Source organism: Amphibalanus amphitrite, unplaced genomic scaffold, assembly GCF_019059575.1.
Source record: "Amphibalanus amphitrite isolate SeventyFive unplaced genomic scaffold, NRLGWU_Aamphi_draft 000487F_arrow, whole genome shotgun sequence".
NCBI classification, from domain to species: Eukaryota; Metazoa; Arthropoda; class Thecostraca; order Balanomorpha; family Balanidae; genus Amphibalanus; species Amphibalanus amphitrite.
The window spans coordinates 102,960-129,663 of record NW_024881981.1 but is presented as its reverse complement, the minus strand read 5'-3'; the positions used below and the strand labels follow the sequence as shown (position 1 = coordinate 129,663).

General features: G+C 51.3%; 1 protein-coding gene across 3 annotated transcripts; it reads left to right on the top strand.

The window, feature by feature from the left end:
- The first annotated feature begins 15 nt into the window (after positions 1–15).
- LOC122392452 (GATOR complex protein Iml1-like) lies at positions 16–26,527 on the top strand. Of its 3 annotated transcripts, none has more exons than XM_043387301.1 (28): positions 16–99; positions 2,991–3,066; positions 4,301–4,378; positions 5,143–5,286; positions 5,761–5,939; positions 6,251–6,376; positions 6,545–6,685; positions 7,014–7,156; positions 7,616–7,815; positions 8,073–8,269; positions 8,443–8,717; positions 8,926–9,074; positions 10,114–10,212; positions 12,222–12,443; positions 12,613–12,681; positions 13,128–13,235; positions 15,620–15,834; positions 19,521–19,702; positions 20,057–20,205; positions 20,438–20,658; positions 21,524–21,709; positions 21,954–22,118; positions 22,279–22,375; positions 22,528–22,674; positions 23,019–23,179; positions 24,793–24,958; positions 25,209–25,393; positions 25,653–26,527. In XM_043387301.1, the coding sequence occupies exons 3-28, from the start codon at positions 4,318–4,320 to the stop codon at positions 25,833–25,835; spliced, it is 4,170 nt and encodes a 1,389-aa protein (XP_043243236.1). In that variant the 5' UTR covers positions 16–99; positions 2,991–3,066; positions 4,301–4,317; the 3' UTR covers positions 25,836–26,527. The 3 variants fall into 3 exon arrangements, with proteins under 3 accessions (XP_043243236.1, XP_043243237.1, XP_043243235.1); XM_043387300.1 differs by lacking the exon at positions 16–99 and adding an exon at positions 785–834; XM_043387302.1 differs by lacking the exons at positions 16–99; positions 13,128–13,235 and adding an exon at positions 779–834.
- Positions 26,528–26,704: the final 177 nt, after the last annotated feature.

Here is a 26,704-nt window from a genome sequence, read left to right as displayed (position 1 = left end):
ATGAACGTAGTTCTTAGATGCTGTGAAGGGCATTTATCTTTCACGAAGAATCTTTTCAGAAATCTTTCACGGCATTTCTCTATATACCGTGCACAGCATGTGATTCAGTGCTGCCAGATTTGGAGGATTTCCGCAAATCTGGAGGATTTTGAACTCTATTTGCGGACAAATTTCGCGTTTGGAGGATTTTTGATTCCGGAGGAAAATCTGGAGGATTTGTCACCCGATTAATACATTCAATTTCATGGAAAAATACAACGCGTTCAAGACTCAAAAGACATTTTCCTGCCCAGCTTCACCCTACCCGTTAGGATATATCACTGCCCTTTATCACCGTGAGACTGGAATGTCTCAGTCTGTAGCTATATCCACGAATATCATGGTGACTATTTGTTCCTATTTCGTGTACGATTGTACCATATGTTTTTGAAGGTACCGAACTACGGGCGGATCAAAGGGGGACATTTGGCGCAAATTCCCCCCCCCCTCCTGCAGCGTCCAAAATCGAAGAAAATTTTCGTTTTTTTTTCAAGGATAAAACGAAAACTAAACAACTTTTATTATAAAAAAGCATCTTTTAAACTACACAGCAGTGCGAAAGGAATCGAAATCCGATGAGTTTTTAGAATTTGGAGAAACCTTTTCGGAGATATGCCCTCCCGCAGCGTCCAAGACCGCCTATCTGGATCCGCCAATGGGATTTGGAGGAATCTGGAGGATTTTTGTAACTGATCTGGAGGATTACAGCCTTCTCCATCTGGCAGCACTGATGTGATTCTACCTGCCACCACTTGGGCCTGTGCTTGGGCCTGACGTGCCTGTTTCCATGAAAACGTCAGCAGACAGCAAACCTAGCAAAGCAATTTTGCTTACATTTCAATCTATTGCTAGTACCTTGGCCTGATTCTGAAAGGGGCGGCGAGTAGCATCATTTATGTCAATTGTCAATCTCAATATACTCTATAGATGATGTTGCTTATATACTCTGAGCATCATGCCATTAAATGGGGCTCTGATGGACATTCTTATAGCAGACGTCTCGCATGCTGCCACCCGTTTGGGAAAAGTCGATAGATTCGCCAGCTCTTGAGATAGGTATGCTGCTTACATGGACTCTGACTCTGACTCTGACTCTGAGTAAAGGCAGAACCATCATAAATTTTGCCTGTCCTGTAGCTCAGTTCAAGTGGGTAGAGTGTTGGACTCCTGGTGGTGAGAGCCCGGGTTGGAGTCGCTCCGGCGCTCGACATTTGAGACTCCTGAAGGGGATGGTCTGTGGCTGGTTGGAGCAGCCACAGAGTTGACGTTAGTTGAGTGGGACAGGCTGTGTCCAGGTTTGAAGGGCACATTAAACTTTGGTATCTAAATTGGTAGGTATCTAGTTGGTAGGTTGTAGGTTGGTAGGTTGTAGGTTGGTAGGTTGTAGGTTGGTAGGTTGTAGGTTGGTAGGTTGTAGGTTGTAGGTTGTAGGTTGGTAGGTTGTAGGCTGGTGGGTTGTAGGTTGAAGGTAGGGCTAGGTCAGGTTAGATTATGCAGCAAGGGCAACATCTGCTATGAGAGTACCACAACTGCTCTGCGTAGAGTTGGCTACGGCTGTCAACCCATCCATTCAGACGTTCAAGCTAAATTTATAAAATAAAGTTAAAAGACATCAATCTCACAGACTCATATCCTGTGCAGCCTTGCCCTCTGCAGCCATAGCTGAGCTCAAGCTGGAAATTATTACAGGTGCTGGCACAGATCTCATTCTTGCCTTGTTGTTTCATTGATATTTGTGCTGACAGATGATCAAAATATATCCTGAAAGGTGGCTAGGCTCTGCAGGAGCATGCTCCTAAAAAGGTTCTAGGCGCCTAATTAGATGAGAGCTGGTTCTATTCTAAGGTTACCCTCTAGCATGAATTGTTCCTGGGGGAGCACAGCTTGCCAACAGGCAGAATGTTACAGCGCAGCGAAATTTGGTACGACTATTCCCTCATCAATTTTACACATGGTGTGCAAGTTTGAACCTCCTACCTTTCAAGGTCAGGTCACCAGGTCACTTTGAATGACCCAACCTCAAGTCACTTTTTTGCAACTTTGTCACCGTGCCAGAGCTACAGTAGATGTCGGAGGCCTTTGAAAGTCGTAGGATGTTATTAGGTCATTAGTAGCTATAATTTGTTTATCTCGGAATTTTGATATCGGTGACCTAAGGTCAGGTCAATTTCGCGACCTCCCCATTATAAGTCAATGGGGGAAAAATCAACTCTCTGTTTTTACCACTAAAACGGGTCGGAATGGCCCCATATACCATACATGACTTCATATACGATCAACCTTCACTACCTTGAGGTCTGTTTTGCTGTTGGGCAGCTGTGAGGTCATGTGACGTCATCAAAGGTCACCAAAGGTTTTTGGCCAATAACTCCGTACAGGAACAAGATACAGACGCGTGGATGGTCTCATTGTGTTCAGCTCGTCAAGACGCATCGAATGTTATACATGATGACCTCGAGGTCACGTGACCTGAGGTCAACCTTTGACCTTGACCTTTCGAGGTCAACATATATATCATTCGATGCGGATTGACGAGAGGATCACGATGATGCCCTTAGTTTGTTCCTATCTTGACTAATTCGAAAGTTATTCGAGAAAAAACTCTCCATATCTAGCGCCGCCATGTTGACTTTTTCGAACCCTGTGACGTCATCTTTGACCTGACCTGAAAATGACCTGTGTAAAAATTGTAGATCTTGACCGTGCGTATCCGATGCCGTTTACCGCTTGTCGCTATCTTGCTTCGTTCTCGAGATCTCAGGGGGGGGGGGGGCGGTCATCCGCCCCCCCCGTCGGTGCGAAGTTTGCGCAGACCCCCGTTGGTGCGCAGGTTAAGGTATTAGTCTGTATATCAACTAATTTTGATGATATTTTAACCTTTTGATTGAAAAAATCATTTCGAACTACAAAGATGACCATAAAGTCTAAGCCATGCTTGATGTTTATTTCAGAATTTGAAGCTGGTAGCATCAATAGAAAGATGTGAGAAGAGGAGAGTTGAGAGCTACAGTGCTGAATAAGAATAAGGTGAGGTCAAAAGTGCAAAAAGAAGATTGCATATCCTGCTTTCAGGCTCATGAAATTACTGATGACAGATAAGTGGTAGGTATAGCTGGTACCCATTAAAATATTAAAATATTGATGAGGTAAAGTTACATTACTTATGTTGACTCAAAACTGACAGGTTTATGTACAGATAATTCCATCTGAAATGAAATTGAGGGGGCTTGTGTTCTTAGTTATATCAAGTCCTCAATATCTTGTTTTGTGCCCATACGAGTCCCTCATGAAGTAAATTGTGCTGCTAACAAACTTAATGCTTCAGATGAAATAGGTCTTTGCTGGAAAGTGATTGTACTGAATGGGTTGCACAGTGCCACCCAGTCTTGCCTCCCTCCCTCTCCCCTGAACTCCCAGGATAGGTTAGCTGGGGTTTCAGCGATACGTTCGTTTGCCAGTACGTTCTTTATCGCCCACGTTCTTTTATGTGCGAACATCAACGCACGTACTTTCATCATAATTACGTCCTTTTTCCGCGAATCGGACTCGGAAGACCAAACTTTTGGCCAGTCTGGCTCGGTCACTTGGGTGATGTGGGTTATGCCCGCTAGGAGGCATTTCGATCGGTGCATAGTTCGGGCTGGTGCAAGGGGGCTTGTGTGGTGCTCTGGGGACTTACGAGGCCCAAAAGGTGTATGGGCTATGGCCATGCTCACGCGAGAGATGGCGCAAACCGGGCGAGGTACCTTGTGGTCTAACGTGAAGCGTGGTAATGCGGACAGGTATCCGGCCAAATGCAGGCAGATCATCTTGCATTATCCAAACCTCAGTGGCACAAGCCAACTGACAGGATCTATAGTCAGGATGACCCATCAACGATATACGAACTGTCATGGCCCGTACGCAATCGATATAAATTTTGTTCCAGCACCTCTATAGTGTGGCATCTGCTTTTCTGTGCCTTGAACGCTCTATAGAACATGTTCTCGAAGGTCGTGCATTCACTTTCGAGTCATATTGTGGAGATGTGTAAGGTTCCACTCTTGCACCACATTGACTTACATAAGTTGGCTTAGTGTGGCAAAGCGTAAATGTTCGTTTTTTTTTCGGAGAAGGAGACGGCGACGGCGACGGAGTAAGCTCGATCATTTTGTTGACTCTATGAGCGTTGCATTTATATTTTTAGATTTGCATTTATATTTTGTAATGCTCGATGTGGACGTGATACCTTAGATTGATCATTTAACCATTTTCATTTCAGATCAACCAGAGACTACGATGACTGCGGAGGTTCAGTTGAAGCTGGTCGTGCACCAGAAGCTGCAGCAGGTTCGGGGAGGTGAGACAGCCTTATCAACCGGCGTACTTACCGTAAAGTGGGGCTATTTGAGACAGTGGGGCTATTTGAGACAGTATTTAAAATCGCTATAAAATGAAGATCGTTTGATTTTTATGTGATATTTTTGCTCAGGAATGTGTGGAATTGAGCAGTAATTCGCCTGAGCAAAAATTAAGCATAAATTTCAAACGGTTTTTATTTTATAACAATTTTAAATACTGTCTCAAATAGCCCCACTGTCTCAAATAGCCCCACCTTACGGTACCTTTATAGTGGAAAGTAAACGGGAATAGGGGTCTTTCGGCGCCACCATAGCCTGGATGGGAGTTGAATTCTCGATCATGTTTTGATCTGAAGGTATTGGCGTGCGGCTACGCTGTTGCTGTCTTTAGGGCTATTTTTTCGCGCCATTCGCAATGATTCTGGAAGTTTCGCTAAGCATGTCTCTGTAGTTCATCGAGTAAAATCGAGTTGGATTGCTCGTTGACCAAAAATTTTGCGGTGACTTTCCGCTCAAGCATACAAAACAATCGTGACATCTTCGGTGATAATTTTGAGAGCATAAGATCATTTCTAAACTATGTTTAGACTATGGTTAGAAATGATCAGTCATTGTCAACGACATGACGTTTTGGATGTATGCCACCGAAACATTTGCCATTTGTAAGATATATGTTATTCTTTCTTGTATTGTTACTTGTGTAAAAACGTAACAGTGGATATCGGATGATTATTTAAAGTGCGAAAACATTGTTCCGTTCCAGATTCCAAAGAGGAGCTGATTCTGCACCCGGCCTCTATCCCCGGATTGGAGGCGGGGAAGGTAGTGGAGATCTCCCACCCAGACCTCGACTTCGCGAGACTTCTGCTGCTCGTGTCGCCGGGCTCACTCCGAGATGACCAGAAATGTGAGACTTTTGGAAAGCGGTTATAGCATATTCGCTTTTAGGGGTGGGTCTCCCATGATTTTTGCTTGTTTCCCAACTCTGTATATCTTTTGCAAAGTGTTCCCCATACTGATTTTTAATAAGGTCTTTGTGTGACCATAGGGGATGTGCTCTGTGTCCGAAGCATTATTTCGACAGCTCGTGCCAAGCACATGGCACATGTCGTGTTATTACGTGATGCGAGCAGATTTGTACTCTTCATCTCTCTCTCTCCCTCTCTCTCTCCCTCTCCTCCCTCCTCTCTCTCTCTCTCTCTCTCTCTCTCTCTCTCTCTCTCTCTCTCTCTCTCTCTCTCTCTCTCTCTCTCTCTCTCTCTCTCTCTCTCTCTCTCTCTCTCTCCTCCCTCACACTTCCCCCACGTTCTCACTGAAGGCAATGCAAGAAATATGACGCACCCTCCAATCAATACCAACTAACCGCCATATCCCATCACAGGCGACATTATCAGCGTGGAGACCACCCTAGTTGAGACGTTTCACCTGCGTAACCAGGTGTGGGCGCACGTGAGCGTGCGCCTGGTGGACCCTGCCGACGTGGCGCTCGATTCTGTGGAGCTGCTCTTCCGAGACCACTACCTGAACCGCAGCGACATGTGGCGACTGAAACTCAGCCTGGTGAGAGAAATGAATATGTTCCGTGATTCGCGTGATAAGGCATTCTATGAGTGGGCAACCCATTACCCGGTAGTTGAATCTCTAAAGTACCCGGAGTTGAGTTAAAGTCACGACGAAGTACTCCTTCCAAACATGAAAACATTGGTCTTTAATAAGCGTACGCTGAATAAATCTTGGCTATGGTTTTATGGACGTATTGGCTCTCTCTCACTTCGTGTAATTTCTGGTTGGGACAATCGTTTGATTAAATGTTTATGGTTCATTTATTTATGATTTATATGATTTATCGATTGCCGTGTTTCTGACGGCAGGTGGGGAAGGTGCTGCACCACAAGAAGAGCGTCGAGTTTTGCTCGCAGACTGTGCGCTGCCAGGTGTTTGAAATGTGGTCGCAGGGCGATCGTGTGGCCTGTGGACTCGTCACACCGGACACTAAGGTAATATGCCACCGGAGCTCGGGATATCAGACGGGGACACACACGATGGTATTACTCTGATTGGTTTCGAAAGTGTCTATTAACTTGTCGGCCTAGAAATATTCATATTGGGAATCGTGTTTAAATGTAAGTGGCTGGCTGCTGAAAAATCTCCGTCGCTTTCGGCAGGTGGTGTTCCGGTCTGCGACCAGCATGTTCCACCTGTATATTCAGATGTCCGAAGAAATGTGGGACTTCGACGTCTACGGGGACCTCTACTTCGAAAAGGCGGTCAACGGCTTTCTCAGCGATCTCTTCAACAACTGGAAGGTGGGTTACGTTACGTTCAGCGGACGTAGTTTTGCATCTTCATGCTTCGGGGTCACAATGATCAAAATCAGGGAGCAATTCAAGGCCGATGTGTGCTTCCGTTTATCGCCTTGCGGGTCTGATCAGGTTATTGCTAGCGACCTAACGATGACAACACGGGAGATCTAGGGCCAGGGCGCATGCTGCTTTTTTAACTACTTCACAGTTTGCAGTGTTAAGTGTCGATTGCTGTCTAATTAAAAAAAAAATCAGCATTCAGCACAGTTACTTTGCCTATGACAGGTATGACGTGACTACTGAACTTAAGTTTCTCCTTTCTTTTTTTCAGCGCAACAACACGAATCACGAAGTCACCATCACGCTGTTCTCGCGTCTGTTCTACAAAGCATCCAGCATCAACGAGTTCCCCGAGTACATGCAGGAGAACGTGCAGCAGGACTTCAGGAATATGTTTTACGAGGATTTCTACAGGTTTGTGCCGTGCTGGTCTAGCCAGGGCTCTCGGCCGGTGTACTCGTGTATGACGTTGCGTCCTTGTGTGCCATTTTATGCTTTGCTGATGTCCAGAATCAGGGATATTCTATAACAGATGAGAGGCTCATGGCAATGAATGCTAAGTTTGATCTGTGCGAAAAGTGCGTGCTGATTTAATAGGTCAAATCGACTCATGGCCATGTATTCCAATATAGGTTTCAAGTGCAAGGATTTATGTTTTACCTCAGGAATCTTACCTCTTCTTTTCTCGTTTGCAAAATTAAGACCAATGGGAAAGTGAATGTTTGATGCGAAAAAACAACATAATTTGATCCCTTGTGATGAAATCTCTTGTTGATAGTTACGACATTGAATCTGTGATTCGTCTTACGCAGTCCTGAAAATAGATAGGCATTATTTAGCGGTCGACGTAACTGTTTTCTGTTCTTTGTACAGGGTGGCCGTTCAGAACGAGCGGTACGACGACTGGACGCCGGTGCTGTCCACCATCCGGCACCAGTTCATGGGCTACCGGGAGAGTCTGCTGAACTTCCACCGGGACCGAGCGCCGCCGGGCGCGCCGCCGCCGCCCCGCGCCGTGCTCAGCTCGGCCGCGCAGGGCAACTTCCTCGAGGTGCTCAACATCTCCATGAATGGTGAGATAGCTCTCAGTCGTGCGGTGAGGCCCTCGGCACCGTTGTATTGGTTATTGAAGTCCAATCGTTTTCCTCAGTTTTGCGCTCCATGTTCCCTGTTTTGCTGCTTGCGCTGAAACGTCTGATCAGTCACATTCCACTCGGTAATGAAAAAAATAGCACAGCAAAATATCCACCAGAAAATTGTTTTACGTAAACACTCAATCAACGTCAACTTTCGTGGATATTCCACCTTCACACCTTGTTTTGCGTTTCAGTGTTTGAGAAGCACTACCTTCACCGCTCGCTGGAGCGAACCGGTCAGATGTGTGTGGTGGTCTCGCCCGGCGTGGGAGTGTATCAGGTGGAGCGGGAGCTCAACAACCTCACCAAGCAGCGCATCATAGACTACGGCGTGGGAATCGACCTGGTGTGCGTGGGCGAGCAGCCGCTCCACGCCGTGCCTCTGCTTCGGGTCAGCACCCTGCCACATCCGCAGCGTTAGTGGTGCGCGGACTATGCGGTTATGTAGTCATGAGGATACGTGTTTGTTGGTCTGTATGCAAGCTACGCCTTTGCTGCGTGCCTTTGGTAGAGTGCGAATGGTGTTGTGTCTCACTAGCTAATGGTTTACTTTACCACTTTCAGTTCCACAACAAGGGTCTGGCAGAGACTCAGGACTACTACCTGCCGCACACGTGGATCAACCTCAGCTTCTACTCGTCCAACAAGCGGGTGGGCTACTCGGAGTTCGTGCCGCGCATCAAGGTGCCGCCGGGCGCGCCCAAGACGGCCGTGTCGCGCGTGCAGTCGGTGATCCCCCGCGGCCGGCCACCCACCAGCGAGCACGCCATCCCCAGCTCCGTCTACGACTACGACGCGCACGACGCCGAGGTCTTCAAAAAGCCAGACACATTCAAACAGTGAGTTCGTAAGCTGGAACATGGTAATGCTCAGGTTAAGAGGGATGTTGGGGATGGGTTTTGTGTCTTCATATGGACTCGTGTCTCTTGTGTCTTGTGTCTTTTTTTTCATATCATACTCGCAGAAGGGCTCGGAGCTTCCTGGAGGTGTATCATGCCACCGAAGTGTTAAGCCGATGACCAGTAATCTGGGTTTTTCTCCGTGCAGGTCCACGATGACGCTGCAGCGACTGCCGCAGCGGAAGCGCACCGTCACCACGTCCCAGGTGAAGACGTCCCGCCGCGCCGACTCGGTCGTGTCGTCACCGATCCACGAGCAGGTCTACAGCTCCTCCGCGTCGGGATTCGTCACACCAGGTACCGTGGTGGGAAAGGTGGCTACCGTGCTATGGGGATAATATTAACAGGCAACAAAAGCTCATTGGGTGGAGTCATGCCTGTCGTCTGGGACTGTCCATAGTGGTGCTTTATTGTTATTTGCGCATTTATTCGAAACCATCATCTTTTCCCACCATCATCCACAGATGGTATTTTAGGCAACAAAAACAATCGCGCTTTATTTGAAGTTACCGAGGCCTAAGGCCACGTCTCTCAGCGGGCGCATGGCGGTGGGCGTTGGCGTGCGAGCTGGCCGGGTCGTTAATGCATGCAGTTGGTGCTGCTTAAGGTCAATTTGTTAAACACTTAATCGATTTGGCTACTCACCGATTCACCGATTCTTAGAGCTTTTTATAAGTCTGAAGCTGACTTGGTCCCGAATATTATGTACAACCGGCTAACCTGGCGCGGGTGGGTGGTGAGCCCATGGTGTGGTGTCACGTGACAATCGTGACAAGATATGATAAGCGGGCATCCCGAGTCAGAGATGCCTATAAAACCATTCGTCCAAACATTTTTTTTTTAAAGAAAGACTGGCTTTCATCAAAAACAACGACGGCATTTATAAGGAAGGCACGATGGCGGACTGATATTCACGGGTTTATCTGATGAACGGGCCTTCACATGATTTGAATGTGGTATATCATACCGAATCGACTGCTAATTGTATAGTAAGAGAACTCACCTGTCGCGTCTTAAGAGTAATTTTGCCGATATTTTGGGTGACAGTACCAATGCGTTACGAATCCAGCATAACAGTATGTATTCCGATGCTGCTAACTTCCCATAACCTGCAGTCGGTTATGGCATGTTGTAATTGCGTTGTACGGGGCCAAGTGGTGCGTTGTGCCGGGGCTCAGTTTGCCGTCCCGTTGCAGCAGCGTTGGCTGGGGTGCGGCTTGAGTGGGGACCTGCGGACCTGCGTGGGCCTGCCTCTGGTGCATGCTGGTGTCTAACCGGGTGCCTGCGGGGCCGAGTGTAACCGCCGCTCGGGCGCCGGCCCGGCCGTGTGTTCTAGCGCGCAGCTCACCGCTGGTGCAGAGCCCCTCGTCGGCCAGCGGCGGCGAACTGCTCTCCTCGTCGTTCGGATCCGTGTTCGCCGGCAGCGACCGGTCCGGTGAGTGTCACTGCGTCACTGCGTCACTGCGCCGGCAGCGACCGGTCCGGTGAGTGTCACTGCGTCACTGCGTCACTGCGCCGGCAGCGACCGGTCCGGTGAGTGTCACTGCGTCACTGCGCCGGCAGCGACCGGTCCGGTGAGTGTCACTGCGTCACTGCGCCGGCAGCGACCGGTCCGGTGAGTGTCACTGCGTCACTACGCCGGCAGCGACCGGTCCGGTGAGTGTCACTGCGTCACTGCGCCGGCAGCGACCGGTCCGGTGAGTGTCACTGTGTCACTGCGTCACTGCGCCGGCAGCGACCGGTCCGGTGAGTGTCACTGCGTCACTGCGTCACTGCGCCGGCAGCGACCGGTCCGGTGAGTGTCACTGCGTCACTGCGCCGGCAGCGACCGGTCCGGTGAGTGTCACTGCGTCACTGCGCCGGCAGCGACCGGTCCGGTGAGTGTCACTGCGTCACTGCGCCGGCAGCGACCGGTCCGGTGAGTGTCACTGTGTCACTGCGTCACTGCGCCGGCAGCGACCGGTCCGGTGAGTGTCACTGCGTCACTGCGCCGGCAGCGACCGGTCCGGTGAGTGTCACTGTGTCACTGCGTCACTGCGCCGGCAGCGACCGGTCCGGTGAGTGTCACTGCGTCACTGCGTCACTGCGCCGGCAGCGACCGGTCCGGTGAGTGTCACTGCGTCACTGCGCCGGCAGCGACCGGTCCGGTGAGTGTCACTGCGTCACTGCGCCGGCAGCGACCGGTCCGGTGAGTGTCACTGCGTCACTGCGCCGGCAGCGACCGGTCCGGTGAGTGTCACTGTGTCACTGCGTCACTGCGCCGGCAGCGACCGGTCCGGTGAGTGTCACTGCGTCACTGCGCCGGCAGCGACCGGTCCGGTGAGTGTCACTGCGTCACTGCGCCGGCAGCGACCGGTCCGGTGAGTGTCACTGCGTCACTGCGCCGGCAGCGACCGGTCCGGTGAGTGTCACTGCGTCACTGCGCCGGCAGCGACCGGTCCGGTGAGTGTCACTGTGTCACTGCGTCACTGCGCCGGCAGCGACCGGTCCGGTGAGTGTCACTGCGTCACTGCGCCGGCAGTGACCGGTCCGGTGAGTGTCACTGCGCCGGTGAGTGTCACTGCGCCGGAGAGTCACTGTCCGGTGAGCAGCGACCGGTGTGTGTCACTGCGCTGGTCCGGTGAGTGTCACTGCGCCGGTGAGTCACTGTACGGTGAGCAGCGACCGGTGTGTGTCACTGCGCTGGTCCGGTGAGTGTCACTGCGTCACTGCGCCGGCAGTGACTGGTCCCGTGGGTGTCACTGCGTCACTGCGCCGGCAGTGACCGGTCCGGTGAGTGTCACTGCGCCGGTGAGTGTCACTGCGCCGGTGAGTGTCACTGCGCCGGTGAGTGTCACTGCGCCGGTGAGCAGTGACCGGTGTGTGTCACTGCGCTGGTCCGGTGAGTGTCACTGCGTCACTGCGCCGGCAGTGACTGGTCCCGTGGGTGTGCCGCCGCGTCAGTGCCGTCAGCGGCGCCCTGCCATCACCTATACTGGTTCGCCGAGAGCGGCGGGCATCATCCATTAATCTGACATGATACTTTACACTGTCCTTCTCGAATTGAGTGTTTTTGAGTGTTTTTTTTTCAATTTGGTAATCCATCCTTGGGATTCCCTGCACGGCACTGGCTAAAATGATAACTAATTGACGCTTCAACTGGCTCAATGATCCCTCAGGCACAAAAAGCAAGTGCTGTGGATGCGCATGTGGGTAATGAACGCTTTAATAATACGATATGACTAAAATGGTATTTTCCATCCCGCTCATTTCGTTTTGATAATTCCCTCGACATCGCTGACCGACCTTCTGGCCCCCTGCCGTGTCTGTCCGTCCTCCGTGGTCGCTCTCTGTCCCTCGTCATCGCTGACCGACCCTCTGTCCTCCCCCTCCCCACCCGGTGTTGCTGTCCGTCCCTCGTCGTCGCTGACCGGCCCTCTGTTCCCCCATCGTCGGCTCCGACAGACGGCAGCGCCAACGTGCGTCGGCTCTCGTTTGACGACAGCGACGTGAACCGCTCGCCGCCGCGGCCGGCCACTTCGGCCGTGTCGGCGTGCGACCTCAGCCTGAGCCGCGGCACGGGCACGCACCGGCCCGGCCGCGCCCTCTTCAACCCATTCGACCCGAGCAACATCGTGGTGAAGCACACCTCCAACCGCCGCCGGTGGACGCACATCTTCCCGAAAGGTCAGTCAAGAACACCTTGAACGACGCAGAGAACGCGGTCACATACTGTCAGACTGACCATCGTGATACCATCGGTTTCTAAGCAATTAATTATCTGTTTCCACCATTTTTGCGGAGTGTACACTGTACATACTACCTGAGTACATTTACATAGTTTTGTGTTTTGCAGGACCCAAAGGTGTGCTCTTTCAGCAGCATCACTATGCCAACGCGCGCGGCCTGGACGTCGGCGGAAAAGGTAAGACGACCTCTTTTATTATAGATAGTGGTATATGAATTTGTTATGTGCGCTGCAAAATTCAGACGTTTTTTTCGCATGTCCCAGGGTAATCGTTTCATAAATTAAACCAACACCTACCGGGGATATTATTTGATTTGTATTTTCTTGAATATCAGGAGCACTATTTGGATGTGATTTTATGCATATCCTTGTCTTTCGGTTTGAGTGTCTGTATGATAATTTTTTGTTTTGTTTTTCGCATTGCTGAATGAATTAAACTCACTGCATCGTTTTTAGAAATCCTGCGTTTTCCTTTTTTGATCTAGAGGTGATTGTAAGAAGTAGGTAGCTAATTTCACCCTCCGGTATTGCACCCAAAACAATTACCAGCTTCAAAATGGAATCATTACACCTCCTTTCAATATAACTCGCCATAGAACTCAGCGATTTGAACTGTACGCCAGACGCGCCTCGGGTATCGAGCGACCAGGCGATGGGCAGTCCGTCTCTGTCGTTCCTGTGGGGCGCCTCCAGTACCGGCGAGCAGGAGTGGTCGGCCCACATTACCACAGGTCAGTGGATGGGTCACTTAATCTTCCATTGAACTCTTCTTTCCTCTCAGTCCGGCCCAATGCTTGAAGCGTTGCCTGACGACGCATTTGTTTGTTTATTCGCTTATTTTTTAATATTGCGGACAGGCGGTGCCCATTTATAAGCAAAGTAAAAGTCATTGCGGAAGGAGCTTTGGTTTCTCTGTGTTGCATCGCTCTAGTCCGTCAAAGAACTGACATCTGTTAAAGAATACTGATTTCCTTCAAATCCGGCTTCACCTCCAGTGCCGCAGTTTTGACACGACTTATAAGGACCAACTTATTTTTGAGATGCTAGTAGGTGCATAGCTATGCATGATGTCCAAGTATGGCAACATCCCTTCTCAACCTCAAGCTCAAGAGCGGGACAGAGCGGAGATCCTCCGGATCGGGAAGGGACACTGCTCTGGTCTTCTCAGCAGGCTGCCTGTACGGGACCTATTGAGCGATTGTTCTGTCCATTTTTCTTCTATATACTCCTTACGGTATCTGTCTTTAGTACATTCCATATTTCAAATATGAATAGCTGAGTGACATTTTATTTGAAAATATGCCAACAAATGCCTCAAAATGGTTACCAGCGAACTACCAAATAAAGCATGGACGTTTGTATGCTTCGAACTTCAAACAGTTAGGTCACCGATGAACGAAATTCATACATGTTGTCGCCTGATCTTCGCAACTGCTCGTCGTTTTGTGCTGTTGTTTGCATTTTCAGGAGAACACCTTTCTATTGGTGCTCCCCACACTTTCAGACTCAGTGGAGTGGTCGGTGTCCCGATGTCCTTCCCTGCTCTGCCGCCTGTGGACGCCGTTTTCGAAACTATGCTCAGTCGAAAACGGCAAAACTACGCTTCGGCCGTTTATATGTATGGCTTTGGTTCCCCTGTGTGTTGTGTGTAACCGTCTAGCTTTTGTGGCGTATCTACCTTTCGTTATTGAAGATGTCTTACTGCACGTGCACATGCGTACATCCCTCGTCTACATGTTATGGTAGCTATTCAAATAACGCTCGTTTCCTAGACATGTGACTAACATTATTTATTGAGACAGAACTTTGTACGACTGTGGGCGTATTTAAATCGTACACCACGTTTTACCATTCATAAATGAGTGGGTTGATGCCCGGCGGTGCTCAAATTTGTGTTTACTGTCCACCAAGGGGTGCCGCGGTTTTCGTTCGCTGGTGATTTGCTCATTATTTTCTGCGTTGCTGATCATGTTTGATATTGTGCGCGTAGTACGTTTGTCCCCCTGACGGTACACCGTGTTCGTAGCGCACATGGTCGGAGTATTGGTGGGTACGTACTCTGGTCACCCTTAGACGTAAGCATGCATAGTTGCATGCTATACGCTGTGTACACTAGCCATGGTGTATTCCGTAACTCATTTTGTTACCCTCTACATTATGGTTCGTCGAATAGGCGTGTGCAGTTTGTATATTTCTGTTATATTTTATGAAAAACTTCCATAAACGAAGACGATTTGGGATATCACCCCTGCGGAAAGCGATTCGTCCGGCAATGCATGGTTGACGTTGCGAACGGGAGGAGGGATGGATGTCTCCTTAACTTGGGCCCGCGTAATTGAGCTTTGAAAAATTCATTCGATTTACTAGGATGAGGTCACCTGGTCACATTTTAGAAGCATTGCCCGTGGACTGAAAATCCCCCTTCCCATCCCTAAACCCTTCGATGCGGTATGCAGTTGCACCGAACCCTTACATTAGCTGCAGAAAACAGCAGTGTCATGTCGCTTCCTACAAAAAAAGAACTCAGACGAGTGGGCGGTGGGAGCGTAGTAAACATGTTTATTTGTCAATGCATTTAGTGAGCTCTGCTACTTGCTTGTCTCCGCTCCAGGAAAATGTACTTATTTGCCCCTGATTTTGGAACAATAATAGGGCATTATTTTCCACGACAAAAGCCGTTCTTAATATTTAGCTTCATTATTTAAGATGCTTGCTAAAACAATGTTTTCGTGAACGCTTAGCAAACTGCCAAAAAATATGCCCCTTTGCAGACATACACGCTCCACTGGGTGACGATTGTCGAGATTCGATATAACTCGAAACATAGACCTCTGTACACCAGAGGCCTATGTTCGAACCTTTCTACAAAAATAATGTTGATCGGACAAATGAAATCGAAGGTTTCGTGGAAAGCGATCGTTGAAATGAAATTGATGAACGCTATCGTTGAATCGTGATAATGAGTCGGTGGCATTTCATGATCACGACTGTGGAAATGTAGTCATAAGTATTACATTACATTAGGCACTGTTGTTCACTAATGACCACCGTGTAGCAGGCACGCTGTCTATCCAATATCACGGAGACGCTCGCCCACCCGTTCACCCGGTGCCAGGTGTGGACTGGAAGTCCCTGACCACGCCGGCGTGCCTGCCCATCACCACCGACTACTTCCCCGACGAGCGCAGCCTCCAGAAGGACTACTTCCTCTTCGAGTACAGCATCCTGCCGGACGACGTGGGCGGCTGCGCCGAGGACGTCGGCGGCGCGCACCGCCAGCTCACCACCCGCGAGGTCTTCACCGAGATGGTCTCACAGCGGCTCTGTCAGGTCAGTCCAATAGAGTGCCCGCAGCGACTCTGTCAGATCAGTTGAACGAGACGTCTCTCAGCGGCTCTGTCAGGTGAGTCCAACCAGAGAACACAGACCCCAGCGGGCAGAGGCTCTGGTGAGTCCAACAGAGTATCCATCGCCGCTTTTTCAGGTCAGTCGAGCCGAGAAACAGACCCCGCGGCTCTATCAGGTCAGTACAACGGAAAAAAGACCCTAGCGGCTCTGTGAGGCGAAACGGTCTCCCAGCGGCTCTATCAGATCGTCAGGTAAAACGCTTCTCCGTTGCCCTCGATATCCATACAGCTTCTTAGCCGTGCATTTAGAACCGCCACTCACCGGACCAGCCAGGTCCGGTTTCCGAACCGACCGTCGGCTCCCGCAAACCAACAACCAACAAAAACTTAACGTCACGGAAACGGCAACTAAAATGGATCGGTAACGGGCCTTTGTGGTCGCACCGCTAGTCGGAAGCCATAAAGTACCGGAAGCTGACCGGCTGGCCGCTTCATTGGCTCCAGTGCCTGACTGACAGTGGGTCTACAGCCTTACTCACAGCCAGGTGTTGGGCGCCGCCTCTTGAACCCTGCCGGCTCGGTGCTAGTTACTGTCGACTGGCTCAATGCCACCGTGTTGCTTGAAGGCTTTTGAAGGTGTTACTCCACCGTGTGCTTAGCTGGCGTCGGCAGTCCATCTATCTGGTGACTTTGGCGGCTCGTCCTCGTGTGAGACGGACTAGAGTTGCGCTCGGTGTGTATTGCGCCGTGGTGGCCAAGTCAAACGGTCGAGCTGTCAAGTGTGGCAGTCCGGCTCGGACGATGCACCTCTGACCGACAATGGAGTTTCCTGGCGGCGCGCTGTGCTGGGTCGTGTCGCTGCTATCGGCCGTCTCCTGCCGTCCGCTGACGGTGCCGACATTTGATTCGACCGTACACTTCAGCGGCCGAGCTGGAGCCAGACCTTTGTCGCCGCCTCTGCCGCCAGCGCCCAGAAGACGGCCCATCACCTTCGACACCAGCGATTCGTTCTTCTTCGACTGGCGACTGCCCGTCGATCTGCCTCTCAGTGACGAGCGGAGGCCGCCGCCGGTGGCCCCTCCGCTGGGCGCCTCCCCGGTGGCGGTGACCGCCGACGGTCAGGTGACAGTGGTCGGCGCCGACGGCGAGCGGTTCGTGGTGGCCGGCCCGCACGGCGTGCACGTCAAGGTGCCGCGGCCGGCCGGACCGCTGGAGGTGCCGGCCGTCCAGTCCGGCGACGCACTGGTCTCGGCCGGCCCGCAGTACCTGGAGGTACTGGTGGGGGCGGACGCTGCTCCGACCGGACCGCCCGCGCCGCCGATACCGCCCCGAGAGACTCCCGGTACGGAGCTGCCGCCTGGTCTGCTGGCGCCGGCGGACAGCGTCCCCACTCCCCCGGTACCCGAGCCGCCCGGTGAGACCGCCGAGAGCGCGTCGCTGTGTGCCGCCGCCGACAGCGACGACCAGCTGACCACGGTCACCGTCAGCAGTCGGAATGGGACGCTGGTGCACACTCTGAGCGGCCTGCCGGGCGCGGCGCTGGCACAGCTGACCGCCGTCCTGGTGACGCTGGAGACCGGCCCCGGCGGACAGACCGGGGAGGCGGCGGCGTTCGGTAGTGCAACTACCACAGCAGCAGTTACATCTGCAGCTCCTCCAACCGCTGGCATCACTGCGCCGACAGCGGCCGTGTTCACATTACCAGAAACGACAAGAACCACATCAACTACTGCAAGAACTACCACAACTACCGCAACTACTACCGCAACTACCACAAGAACTACCACAACTTCTACTGAAAGAACTACCACATCTACAACCACAACTACTACAACTACCACAACACCAACAACTACTACAACCACCACAACTACCACAACACCAACTACGACAACAACCACCACAGCACCAACAACAACTACTACAACTACCACAACACCTACAACTACTACAACTACCACAACACCAACAACTACTACAATTGCCACAACTACCACAACACCAGCAACTACTACAACTACCACAACGCCTACAACTACCACAACACCTACTACAACTACTACACGAACTACCACAGCATCTACCACAATACCCACTACAACCACTGCAAGAACTACCAGATCAACTACTACAACTACCACGACAACTACTACAACTACTAGATCAACCTCCACGACTACCGCGCCAACAACTTCAAGGACTTTGTCTACCACTACACGAAAAGCTCCCGTAACGACTGAGGTCCCGAGCCCCGCCACTACTGCGACAACTGCTACCAGACCGTCCGCCAGCAGCACAGCGAAGACCAGCACCCCGCGCCCGCTGCCCTGGGCTCGGCCCACTCGGCCAGTCCGACCGGTGCGGCCGGGACCCGTCTCCAGTTCTAGCGACGTGATGGCCCTGTTCCAGCAGCCTTTTATCCTGGGTGGTAGCAGCCTGTGGCAGCTGGTTCACAAACAGCCGCCCAATCGAGTCGGCCAGCTGAGTCGTCCGCCGAGCGGTCAAATTAGGCCGGGCTGATCTGTGTCCTCGCTGCTGTCTTGAATGGCTGTTGAGGTCCGCTCAAACAGCCCTCACTGCAGCCTTGAACAGCGACAGAACTACGCACCCAGAGCCCCATCTGCTGCCTCGAATGACTACTGAGACCGTAATGCCACTTCAGAGACCGGGACGCGGATCAAGACGACAGTGAGCCGCTGCAGTGCGATTTTCAACTTTCTAGGCAATGCTTATTGTGTATAGTGCTGCATTCTGCATAGGCGGGTATTAGCTCAAATATTTTCTAAGAAGAAGTGATAAACATGCTCAAACTGAGGTTACGTTCAGCGCTGAATTGTTCTCAAATCTCAAACCATTGGTATTGTGGACACTTGGTGCAATCGTGATTGTTCGATGTTTTTTCTCAATGTGTTTGGTGTCTACTGTTGATGTTTGTCAGGACGAGAATTGTGTGCATGCTTGTTTGTTGCTGTGTGGCTTGATGTCCAGTTTTTATCAGTTCAGTTGTTATCTGGCGAGGTGACGTATGCTTAAAACGGCCGAATTAAATACACATATTCACATTTTCTGTATAATTGTGTATGAATGCATTGAGGGCAACGACCATACCCACAAATGCACCCGAGTTTTTTACTGCCGCCCGTCTCCTACTCATTACGTCATTCTTCTCGTTCTGATGGTCCCTTCCTGGCTGATTGCCTCATTCATTATCCCATGGGGAGTGCGGAGTCTGTGTCAACCATCAAACGCCAAAAGGACGTTTTCATACCCACCTCTTATACTCGTATTTTGGGCTGCGTGAGGACAAACGGCATTCGACGCCCAGGAGTTAATAAAGTAATTTACCGGTTAACGTAAGCACTTAATGCGAAATTATGTGTACAATTTCTACGTCAGACTATAACTCACGATATCTTTGTCTTGTTAAATACATAGGTGAACTGCGATTACGAGTATGCCGAAGAATGGAGACAACATCGATGCCTTTTACTGTATCAACCCGCCACACACTTTCTCTAAGTCTACAGGATATGTCGTCACAATAAATAAGCATCACGGGTCACGACTATTTGAAACGTATTGGTGTCTCGTTGCTCCTAATCCATGTACGTACAGTGCGCCTGTTGCCCATAAGTGACCGGCGGCTGTGGCGCCTCTCTCCCGCCGCAGGGTTTCCAGCTGGTGGTGCCGTCGGTCAAGGTGACTGCCGCGGCGCCGGCCGTCGGCCGAGCCGTGTTCGCTCAGCGCGCCGTCCAGGAGCAGCGCGAGGAGTACCTGCTCAGCATCGGACGCATCTTCCACCGGGTGCTGCTCTGCGGCTCGGCCATCAACGTCACGCACTACCGGCCCAGGTACTGTGCGAGCTGCCAGCGTATGACTGTAACTGTAATGTGAAGTCGTGGTGATAGCAGTCACAGTGCAATCTTGATGTGTCGTTTTACGTGCAGATTTGGGGTTGGTTAATCGGTATATGCGACCTTGCGTCAATTGCTTTGTGGCTGAACCGGCTCAATCATTGCGGTGTGACCTATGTATCGGACCATCTGCTACATCCGCCCTGTCAATTCCTATCGGTGACAGACGAGTGGCAACTGATTGAGGCAACTCGAGCCTGCTCTGCCACCGCAGGATCATCTGTACACTGCGTTCAAAGCGTGTGTTTACAAGAGCGCCCGTGTGTGACACCCCGTTCGTCTCCGCCGCAGACACCCGTACCCGGTGAAGCGGCACCGGTACCGCTACCGTGCCCAGTGCCACCACCACCCCAGCTACGTGCTCTGTCAGGCGGAGCTGAGCACCGACCGGCCAGAGAGCTACAACTGGAACTTCCTCGACAACTACGTCTGCACTAAAGGTGCGACTTAACCTTCAGAGGCTGCGACACACGGATGGCTGGCGTCTTGGATGTGTGTTTTGTTTATTTGTTTCTTTGTTTGTTTGTTTGTTTTGCTCGCTTAGGTGTGCTCTCAGACGTTGCTCCCCACCTATGATTTGTCTGAATCTGTTTTAATTTTTGCATTCGCTCCAAAGTACCCGCGTGAAATACTGAAGGAAAGCTGATGTATGTGACGTGCCGTTTCGGACAGGCGGCGTCGACTTCCAGCTGACGCCCAGTCTCAAGTACTGGCGCTGCCGGTTCCTGCTGGTGCCCAGCCTGCCGGCGTGCCGGGACCCCAGCCACCCGGCCGGCGCGGCGCCCGACCACCGCACGGTGGTGGACAACTTCATCAAGTTCATCAGCGCAGTGACGTTCGCCCTGAACCGGTTCAAACGCCACCAGCCGACCACGGCCCGGCCACAGATCAGGGTGAGTGACAATCAGGGTTCGCGCTGAACCGGTTCAAACGCCACCAGCCGACCACGGCCCGGCCACAGATCAGGGTGTGTGACACTGGATATAGCCTTTCTTGATTTTCCATGGTCGGTGGATGGGCTAGCTTTTCCTGGTATAATGATAAGTGGGCGCTAGGCTCTGAAATCTTTGGTATTTTTTTCGGTTGCCGTTTTCGTCGAAGGCAATATATTTTTGAATCACCATCCATTTATTGCAGTCCTAAACGTTCTTCCAGTTACTTGTCCGTCGTTACAAGCACACCGCCGTTAAAGGACCCTCCCACCTTCAAAAAAGTTTATGAATTGGCATGAAAGTAATGTCGCTCGGTTCAGAAAGAGCGAAAACGAATATCTACAATATTTCACCGAAAAAATATTCACCGGTTTTCAAGATATTAGACTTTTACTTTTGCTTACTTTTTGGAATCTCCGCTGTTCCTAGCGACTTTATTTGGAAGCAATAGTTTGGCAGCTGAAAGTGCGGCACTTGTTGCGCGCAAAGCAGCATATACCACCGCGTGCTACAAAACGTTTTAGTCAAACATTTAAAAATCGTTAGATATCTGCGCTGACGTCACACATTCAGAGGGGTATTCCTATGCATTAGCCCCTCTGAATCAAAATGCTGCAATTTTGAAATTCAATATTTCCGATTTAAGGCATTTCTCGATGTTGAGAGTGCCGAAACCGGTAATTGTGAGCCAGGGACCCCATTTTGGCTATCTCAACTCAAATCTAATGTTAAGGTGGGAGGGTCCCTTAAACCCGCAGCTTTGCATATCTTCCCGCTGTATGGCACTGTCTGTATTGATATCAGCTCATTTCTCGCCCGGCCGCAGGAGCGTCTGCCCAGTAACCGGATGGACCAGCGGAGTCGCGCCCGGTCCGGCAGCAGCGTCAGCAAGGCGGGCATCAGACCGGCGGTGCCGACCGCCTCCAACTCTGCCGAGGACGTGTCGACGGGCACGTGCGGCGGCCCGCCCAGCTCCGGCACCCTGCTGACCCGCACGGCGCCGCCCACGGAGGTCAGTAGCGGCCGACCGGCCTGTTTCTCGGCCATGGCTTCAAATCTAAGCACAGGGAATTAATTTAACTATTAGAAGTTGTAAGCGTCCAAATCACAACATTCGTTGTGCGAAAATTGTGGTAATCGCTGGTGACTTGTCACTGCTTTTCGGTTTACGTTGTTTCTCAGCGTCGGTGTTCATTTATTGTCAGCGTCCCTCAGGGTCAGTGTGCGGTGATTCTGACGTTAGTTCCTTCCGCCAGGTGTCTGAGGCGCTGCGCTCGCCGGACACGGGCCTGCCGTTTCTGACCCGCTGCGTGCACGGCGGCCTGCCCGAGTTCACGTTCATAGCCGCCGACCTTGTGCAGTGGGTGTACCAGCACGTGGCCGGGCTCAGCTCCGAGGCGGAGGCCGTCGCCTACTGCAAGGTCAGCCGTGTGGTATTTGATATTATGCTGGGGAATTTCGTTGTCCTTTGTTACGTGCGGCGATCTTGGCTTGTTCTAGGCTCTTGCATTTATTTTATCGATTGATATAAAAGTGAAATGGAATGAGGGTGAAATTGACATGCTTGTTTGATTTCACCAGGAACTGTGGAACGCTGGACTGATACTTCACGCGTCTAGGGATGCCAAGAAGCCGTTTATGAACGGTTTCTGCCTGTTCTGCCTGACTTCACCAGCGGGTACGTTGTGGTGTACATATATGCTCGCTACACGTCTGTTACTACGGTCCCGGTCGCAAGAATTAAAGTGTTTGTTTGTTATAGCTACTGCTTTTGCATTTGAAGATACATTTGTTGAATTTTCGTCGTTCACGTCCCGTTTCCTGTCGCAGACGGCCCTCAGCTGAGCAGCGCGGCGCACCAGGAGCAGTTCAGCGACTACTGGCTGGAGGTGGAGAGCCAGTTCTCGTGGCCTCCGCCGGCGCCCGTCGGCAGTCGACTCTTCTCACCCGCCCTGCCGCCCGACGACGCACACGGCGGTGAGACATGACGCTCGCCGGTGCTAGTCAGTAGTGCGCTCTGCTCACATTGCGTCGCAAGTAATTGCTGAATGGACACATTCCAGACAAATTGTGATTTGTACTGTAATGCGTGATCGAATTCAGTGCACGTTATCATTTCACCCCCCCCCCCCCACGTTAAGTAGGTCATCTACAGGAATGTCTTGTCGACTTGCCCACACTATTCTTGTCTATCAACCTCACCGAAACTTTCCACAAATATGTGTACATGTAATTAGTATGTGAGTCTTGTGAGTCATGCATGTTCGGCATCACTACATTGACACTGGCTCTATTTCCCTTTATCCCTCCCTGCCGTGCAGTGAGCGAGATGCGTCGCGGCGCGCTCAGCCTGGACGTGTCCTCCAAGTCGGACCGCGCCGAATGGGGCGAGATCAGCTACGAGAGCTCCTTCCGACCGGACCGGGCGTACCAGTTCTGTATCAACTGGCTGGTCGGCACCGGCAGCCTCATCTCCGACCTGGTGAGCAGTTGGTCCAGACTTTTCGTAATAAGCGAAAAATTAGTGTATTTTACCGTTACCGACATGTATAATAGATACGGAAACTGCTGAACATGACTCGACAGGTACAGGGTGGGGCAGAAAGATTTACCTGTTTGTTTTCAGTCCATTACTTAAAAAGTTATGAACGGATTTTGATAAAATTTTGCATGCAGCTTCCCAACTGACTCATGTATCAGCTTTAAGATCGTTTTTACATTTTGTAATAGTTGTTGGTGAGCTATGGTGAAGATGACTAAGTGAGCCCAAATTGCGGCGCTGAAGTAGACTGGCCACAGCTCCCGAAGCGTTGCCAAACAGCTCGGTGTTGCCGTAAAAACTGTTTGCAGTATAATTAAATGACTTAAAAAGACAGTGCTAGTGTCGTCGAAGTACATGCCAGGCAGAACAAGGGATTTCCGCTTCAAAAAGCCAGTTGATATCGTGCACAAGAAGGTGTTCCAATTCCTAGGCGAAGCATGCGCAAACTGCCAAGGGAACTCGTTGTTTAGCCCAGAACCGCCAAGAGAATCATAAACGACGGCTTAGGCTTTATGTCATACAGGATGCAACGTCGACACCTAATTTCGGCGGCATCCAAGGAAAACCGGCTACACAGGATCCAAAAGACATTGGAGGAGATCAGGAGCGCCGGTAACAAGGCATTCTGCTGGTCCAATGACAACATGTTCATGCCTGAGCCCCAGAGACACTCCCAAAGCGTCAACATTTTGGCAGATGGTCCATCCAGTATTGATCCTGCTATTCGCACCATTTTTTGTTGCTTGAAGCCTGCTGGTGTCATGGTTTGGGCTACCGTCGCATCCGACGGCTCAAAAGAAGCCTTGGGCTTCATCAAGGAGGCTGTGAAAGTGAATTCAGAGGTTCAAGTCCATCTGCTGGAGGAACATGCTTTGTCTTGGGTCACTCAGTCGTTCTGAGACGGATACGTCTTCGTCCAGGACGGTGCGCCGCTGCAAACGGCCAACATCGCTCAACCGTGGTGGAAGACCCACATGCCTGGGTTCTGGGACAAAGACATTCGGCCATCATCAAGTCCAGACCTGAACCCGATGGACTTCGCAATCTGGGCCATCTTAGAGAGGAGGGTGTGTGCAGTGCCACACAGCAGAATCGCCGTCCTGAAGCTGGCCCTCGAGACGGCACCGTCGAATCTTGGCGGGGACACAGTGCGGCGCTCGTGCCCCCCCCGCAGAGGGGCGTTTCGAAGCAGTGGTGAAGGCAAAGGTGACCATATTGAGTCATTATGCCGTCGCTGAGATGTGTACATGTTACTGCATATATGTGCCAGAAATTAATTTGATATCTTTGTTCGGGGCCGAAATATTTAAGAAAATCAAGAGGTAAATCTTTCTGCCCCACCCTGTAGTCATATCTGATAGTGGATCGTATTCTGGGGTAAGTAACAGTGTGCCGTGGGACTTAGTTATACGCGATTCTATCTCTAGCCAAGCAGTAACTATCTACATTCTACTGTCTACAGCATGTACTTGCTCACATTAACCGTGTAATGTGGATGGCTCGATGGATATGATCGTGGCGTATTTGTCATGAGGCGTATTTGTCCCGTCCAGGTGGTGGGCTGGCAGCGGCGCGCGCACAACTTCGGCCTGCGCCTGTTCCCCGTCCCGGCCGTGATGTGTCCTGGCGACCAGGGGGATATCGACCCGCTGCGCATCGCCGTGCCGGTGCCCATCGCGCTCGACCAGCTCCGCCGGCCCGGACGGCCGCTCTTTGACGGTGGGAGGCGGGAAATATGTACATTTGTCGGCGGAATGGCAGTGGGATCCACCTGCTGGCTAATGTGGGATGAATGCTGTATCGATACATTATCAGTGCGGCCTATGTATGCTGGCGACGATTATAATGAATAACGTTCGCTTTAAAAAGTTTTTGTCCTTGTGTGCGCCATGTACTGTAGGCATAACGCGCTGAGGTATGCGATGAGAAAGTGATCAATGAAAGCTATTTCTATTTTTTATGTGGACAGGTTTCGACCCGGCGACCTGGCCGGAGCGGCTGCTGCTACTGCAGACGGCCATATTGGAGCAGTTCAGCTTCGTGCGGGTGCGCGGGCCGCGACCGGAGCCGCCGTACCAGTTCGTACACAGTCACGGTCACTGCTTCGTGCAGATCCTGGAGCCCGAGTTTGGGGAGGACGGCGACCCGGTCAAGGTCAGTCGCAGCTGTTCACTGTGCAGTTGGACCGTGCTAGAGTCTGACAGCTAGAATATATTTACAATCAGATTTTGTTATCAGTATCTGTTTTGCAGTTTGGTTTCATGGTGGTATTTTATGTTGTGTTTACGCTGTTTACCGTAGTAACGTGTCGTTCTCGTTGCGTATAACGGTTTCCGGTTGGCTCCTCTACCTCAGGCTCATTATCCGCCAGTTTTGAGCGTTCCTATGAGACTGACCCAACCCTGCCCACCAGGCCGACCTGCAGTGGCTCAACAACAGTCTGATGTCGCGCCGGTGGCGGGTGGGGGACGACTCGGCCGACCGGCTCATGGCCGAGCTCACCGCCTTCTGCCGTAACGACGACGACCGGCTGGTGCTGTTCTGGCGGCAGGCGCACACGGAGGCGCTGCTGCAGCAGCCCACGCCGCCTCCCTGAGCGGGGGTGCCCGATGGAGCAGATCACCGTGCAGGGTAGGCGCGCCACGGTCGTTCGCGATGGAGACTAGAAAGCTATATGCTTGTACAATAGACAAAGCTGCTGTTCTTATCTCCGAAAATAATAGGATGGACTATGGAGAATTACTGAGAAGTGCGACGACCACGCTACATAGCTGTTATCTGCAGTGGCTGATCTGATGTAACGTGATTGTTACGTTTGCCTACTGGATCAGGCGCCGGCTCGACCACTGCGATGCCCGCCTCCCAGAGGATTCCGTGGCCGCGGGGTCGGCTGCAGAAGTGGTATCCTGGTATCCACTGCGCCTGTCGTTGTTGTGGAAGTGTGTTACAACCTGATGCAGGCCATCTTATGTTCCAGTCATTGTATTCTATCATATCTGGGGAAGCTATCATGTTACATTGATATATTGTCATTTGATAAGGGATGTTATCTCATAGTTGCGCAATGCGCATGCTTTATATGTGATGAACAGTGCCGTGTTATGGATTGGGGTACGATGAGGCCAAGGGGCTGGCGAAGTGTATGTCGTGCGTAAGTGTCGATGCCCGAGCTAAATGCAACAGTAAACAGAGTGCTACCGATACGATCCGGAGTGGGTTGCATAATTCTTGTGAGAGAAAGTGCAATGTTACGAATATGTCGCCGTAATAAACGACTGTAACTGGTCAGCTTTTTTTGCCTGGGGCATAATGTTTTTCAAGTCCAGCCTTACCTGATCTAACCTTTTTTCCACAAGAAAAAAATTGGATGGGAAGCGAGTGGCTGAATTTCGCTTTTCAGTGAATCAGCATCAAAGTAGTGGAGATACGGTGTGAGGTAGATTTGGTGTAAAGGTGGCCGTCCAC

Bases quoted from the DNA above. Each gene is read 5' to 3' on its own strand.
- LOC122392452 (XM_043387301.1), top strand. From the start codon at position 4,318: ATGACTGCGGAGGTTCAGTTGAAGCTGGTCGTGCACCAGAAGCTGCAG. The intron at 5,940-6,250 runs GTGAGAGAAATG...TTCTGACGGCAG, and splicing joins GGCGACTGAAACTCAGCCTG to GTGGGGAAGGTGCTGCACCA. The intron at 8,270-8,442 runs GTCAGCACCCTG...TACCACTTTCAG, and splicing joins ACGCCGTGCCTCTGCTTCGG to TTCCACAACAAGGGTCTGGC.